The sequence below is a fragment of the Acanthamoeba castellanii genome (genome assembly GCF_000313135.1).
Source record: "Acanthamoeba castellanii str. Neff unplaced genomic scaffold scf7180000084680, whole genome shotgun sequence".
Lineage (NCBI taxonomy): Eukaryota > Discosea > Longamoebia > Acanthamoebidae > Acanthamoeba > Acanthamoeba castellanii.
This window is the reverse complement of record NW_004457332.1, coordinates 21,605-24,976: the sequence shown is the minus strand read 5'-3', so window position 1 is coordinate 24,976 and position 3,372 is coordinate 21,605. Positions and strand designations below refer to the sequence as shown.

At 56.8% G+C, this 3,372-nt stretch overlaps 2 protein-coding genes across 2 annotated transcripts in view; one reads left to right on the top strand and one right to left on the bottom strand.

Moving 5' to 3' along the window:
- Positions 1-16: 16 nt before the first annotated feature.
- ACA1_120920 (uncharacterized protein) lies at positions 17-824 on the bottom strand (the record flags this gene model as incomplete). Its single annotated transcript, XM_004335680.1, has 1 exon — positions 17-824. A coding segment is annotated over one exon (808 nt), but the record flags the coding sequence as incomplete, so codon positions are not given.
- A 532-nt stretch (positions 825-1,356) lies between these two features.
- ACA1_120810 (Phosphatidylinositol-4-phosphate 5-Kinase) overlaps positions 1,357-3,372 on the top strand; it is a gene marked incomplete at both ends in the record, with an annotated part of 5,979 nt that continues 3,963 nt past the window's right edge. The window contains 7 exons of the mRNA XM_004335679.1: positions 1,357-1,455; positions 1,487-1,621; positions 1,719-2,087; positions 2,603-2,686; positions 2,796-2,864; positions 2,995-3,168; positions 3,287-3,360. Of these exons, the coding sequence (XP_004335727.1) occupies positions 1,357-1,455; positions 1,487-1,621; positions 1,719-2,087; positions 2,603-2,686; positions 2,796-2,864; positions 2,995-3,168; positions 3,287-3,360 (1,004 nt within the window). The remainder of the gene's footprint in view (positions 1,456-1,486; positions 1,622-1,718; positions 2,088-2,602; positions 2,687-2,795; positions 2,865-2,994; positions 3,169-3,286; positions 3,361-3,372) is intronic.

Sequence of the window (3,372 nt, the reverse complement as noted above, 5' to 3'; positions counted from 1 at the left end):
TCATTGTCGTCCTCACTCTCGCCCTTTTGCTCCTGCTCTTTCTTCGTGGCGACCTTCTTCTTCTTCTTGCCCTTGGTCCTCCTGCTCCTCTTCTTATTGTTGGTGATGGTCGCGTGCACCTGGTCGTCGTCCTCGTAGGCGCTGCTGCTGGAGCCTTCGCCCGGCTGGTAGTACTTCGCGAACCACTCCATCACCTCCTCACCCTCGCCTTCGCCCTCGCCTTCACTTACACCGCCCTTTGCCTGCTCCTTCTTCTTCTTCTGTTTGTAGAGGGTCGCCGACTGCTGGAGGGAAGCGATGAACACGTCGGAGGCCTCGTACACGCTGCTCCACCTGTCGTCGACTGCATCGTCTGGTGCCGCTCCCTCTACGGCCCCATAGCCACCGCCCCGTGCCGCGCAGGCGCCATCGTCATCATCATCTTGCTCCATCTTGCCGCTACTCGGATTCTGGATTTCCTCATCTTCTGCGATCCACTGCTCGGGCGCGCCATAGCCTCCACCTCTGATGCCTCCCAGGCTGGCCGGGTCCTCGTCTTCCCCGCTGGCGAGATCATCGTTGACGATTTGCGCCTCTGCCTCATCTGCCGCCTTTTCTGTTCGCCTTTTTTCATCAACGGTCGTTATTTTCGTCTTCTTCTCTTCTTCTCCTTCGTTCTTGTCTTCAGTTTGTTGTTGATGGTGCGGCTGGCCACGAGGAGGAGCTGAGGGTGCGTCGGTAGGGCCACGGCTGGCGGCGACCGCGGCGGGAGTGCGGGTGTCTTCTTCAATGGCGGCCCACTGGCGGCGCAGGGCCATAAAATCGTAGGCTCGCGCAGACGACATCGTCCTCTCCTCCTTGGTTGTTGAGCACTTGCCCCTTCTTTGGCTTCAGCACCTTTTGTTTAATTAATTCACATTGTTCAAATACTCGGCTGGGTCCTTCTGCGAGGAGAGAGGTGTCTGCTCACTGGCGCGAGCTGCCCGGCGTGGAGTGGAGGAGCAGCGGCTCAGCTTCAGCGTCTGATTCTCTAAACCTCCTCATTCCACAGGTTCATAAAAGTGCTGTGTCCACTTTCTTTATAAGGTCTTTGACCAAAAGGTGGTCCAGTAGGGTTAGGGAACCAAAGATCAGGAAGAAGAGAGACAACATTGCGCCCTTACTTAGCCGAACTCAAAGAAGACCATCAAGCCAGCGGCAGTGGGCGGTATTCACATTGCCCAGCTTGAAGTCACAGGCCAGCTTGAAGAAGATGCCTCGCACGATGTACCTGGCCCCAACAACCAGCATAACAGTGGTTAGTAACCGTGCCAGAGCGTGAAGTACTGATGCTGGCCTGGGGGCGGAATGCTGCAGGCTTCGCTGCTGCGCGAGACAATGCAGGCGGCGGAGAGGTGGATGTCCACGCGTGGCAGCTTCCTCGATCTCGTCAGCCGGCTCCTGCTGGCGTCGCAGCTGGCTCGAGCCAGCGTTGCGGTGTTCCCTGAGTGTTTATATTTGTGGAAAGGCTTTGAGGGTTTCGGAGAGCTGCCTGGACGACATCATCAGTCGCGCGGTGGCTGGTGCCAACGACATCGAAAGGCAGGCACTGTCGCTTGGCGTCCTGTCGCTCATGGCCAGCCACGCGCCTCGCCTGCGAGAGGTACGCGATCAATGACCACGCCATGCCACACATGTGAACTGTTTGCTTGGTGTGTGCCGTGCGTTTCGTCACAAAATTTCTGACAAGCTTGCCACAGCGCCTGGTGCTGGCGCTCGCCGAGATCAAGGAGATCCAGCTCGCGGCCTACTTGGCCGGCTGTGGCAATGTGACCGACAGGAGCGACGAGTGGCTCGTGGCCGCGCTGGCGCTCCATCCCGGCGGTCTGGAGAAGATCCAGGGCTGCAGTCTCAGCTACCAGCTGACCGACGTGTGGGTCGACGAGGGCCTGCTCAAGCACGCCGACACGCTCGTGAGCCTGACCAACCTGACCGTGCCCTACAACACCACCATGACCCACGTCACGCGCCTCACCAGGCTCCGCGAGCTGTCGATCATCAGGGCGCACGACCAGCAGCTGGCCGCGTTCGCGCAGCTCACCAGCAACGCCGGCGTAATGGCAAAACTCGTGCGCTATGACAAGACACACGACACGCACACCGACACACGACACACACGACACACAACGTACGCGACACACAAAACAAAAGGAAAAGACAAATAAAAATAAAAACTCCACAGTCAAGTTTGTCCAAAACACCAATTTGTTTGGAATTGGGAAATGAAATATCAGGTCTCGAGGCGGTCGACAAAAATTACAGCGAGCTCGAAGACTGGATCGTTGTTGGTGATTCACGCCATTCGATCTTGATGCTCACCGACGCCTGAGCTTTTCTGGCGTTCTCCATTTCCTCTCGCGTGCGCCTTCGGTTTGAGGCACAGCCATGGTGGTGCGTACACATAATCTTAATCACCAAAATTATTTCAATGCGGCATGATTCGCATAATTGCTGCCATAATTAAATCTTATTTAAATTTAAGCAATTATTCTGTTCATTCTCCACGCCCACGAGGATGGTGCGCCAGTTTATTGTTGTTATTAATAGAAATATTTTTATTTTTTGTCGGGGGGCATGGCCGCAGGAACTGTATCGAGTGGAAGGCTCGCTGGCCTTCCTGTCACTGGTGGGGTCCTTCCTCATCATTCTCTCAGCCATGTTCGTCAAGGTGCCGCTCTACACGCCCGCCGCCGCGCATGTCGTCTCACGAGCTCACTGAACTCGCTGCGTGCGTTGCGTGCCGTGTGTGTCGTGACGTCGCACGCGTGTCGGCTCAGGAACTGCGACAACACCCAACGAATCTCGTGCTCCTCCTCTCGATATGCGACTTCATGTTTGCACTGAAGGTGCCACCCAACACCTCCTTTATGCTGTGCGTGTCGTGCGTGTCGTGCGTGTCGTGCGTGTCGTGCGCGTCGTGCATGTCGTGCGTGTCGTGCGCTGACGATAAGGCGTGTACAACGCACGCGCACACAGTTTGCGATCACGTCGATCTTGCCGAATTCGATCTCGTACCAGGACATCACGGCCTACTGCATCGGGCAGGCCGTGTGGGCTCAGTTCTGGGGCATGGCCTCCATCAGCTGGAACGGAATCATTTCGCTCAACTTGATGGCCAACTTGCGCAAGCCTTTCCTCGACACCTCCAAGGTACTCTACTCGTCTGCCCCTCGTGTGCGCGTGCGGTGGTGCACGTGTGCTGTGCGTGTGCGGTGTGTGTGTGCGGTGTGTGCGTGTGCGGTAGTAATGGCTGCTTGTGGGTGTGTAGTGGGGCACATACTACCACCTGTGGGTGTGGGTGCTGTCCGGAGTCACGACCATTCTCCTGGTGGTGCTCAACATGTATGGTGTGTC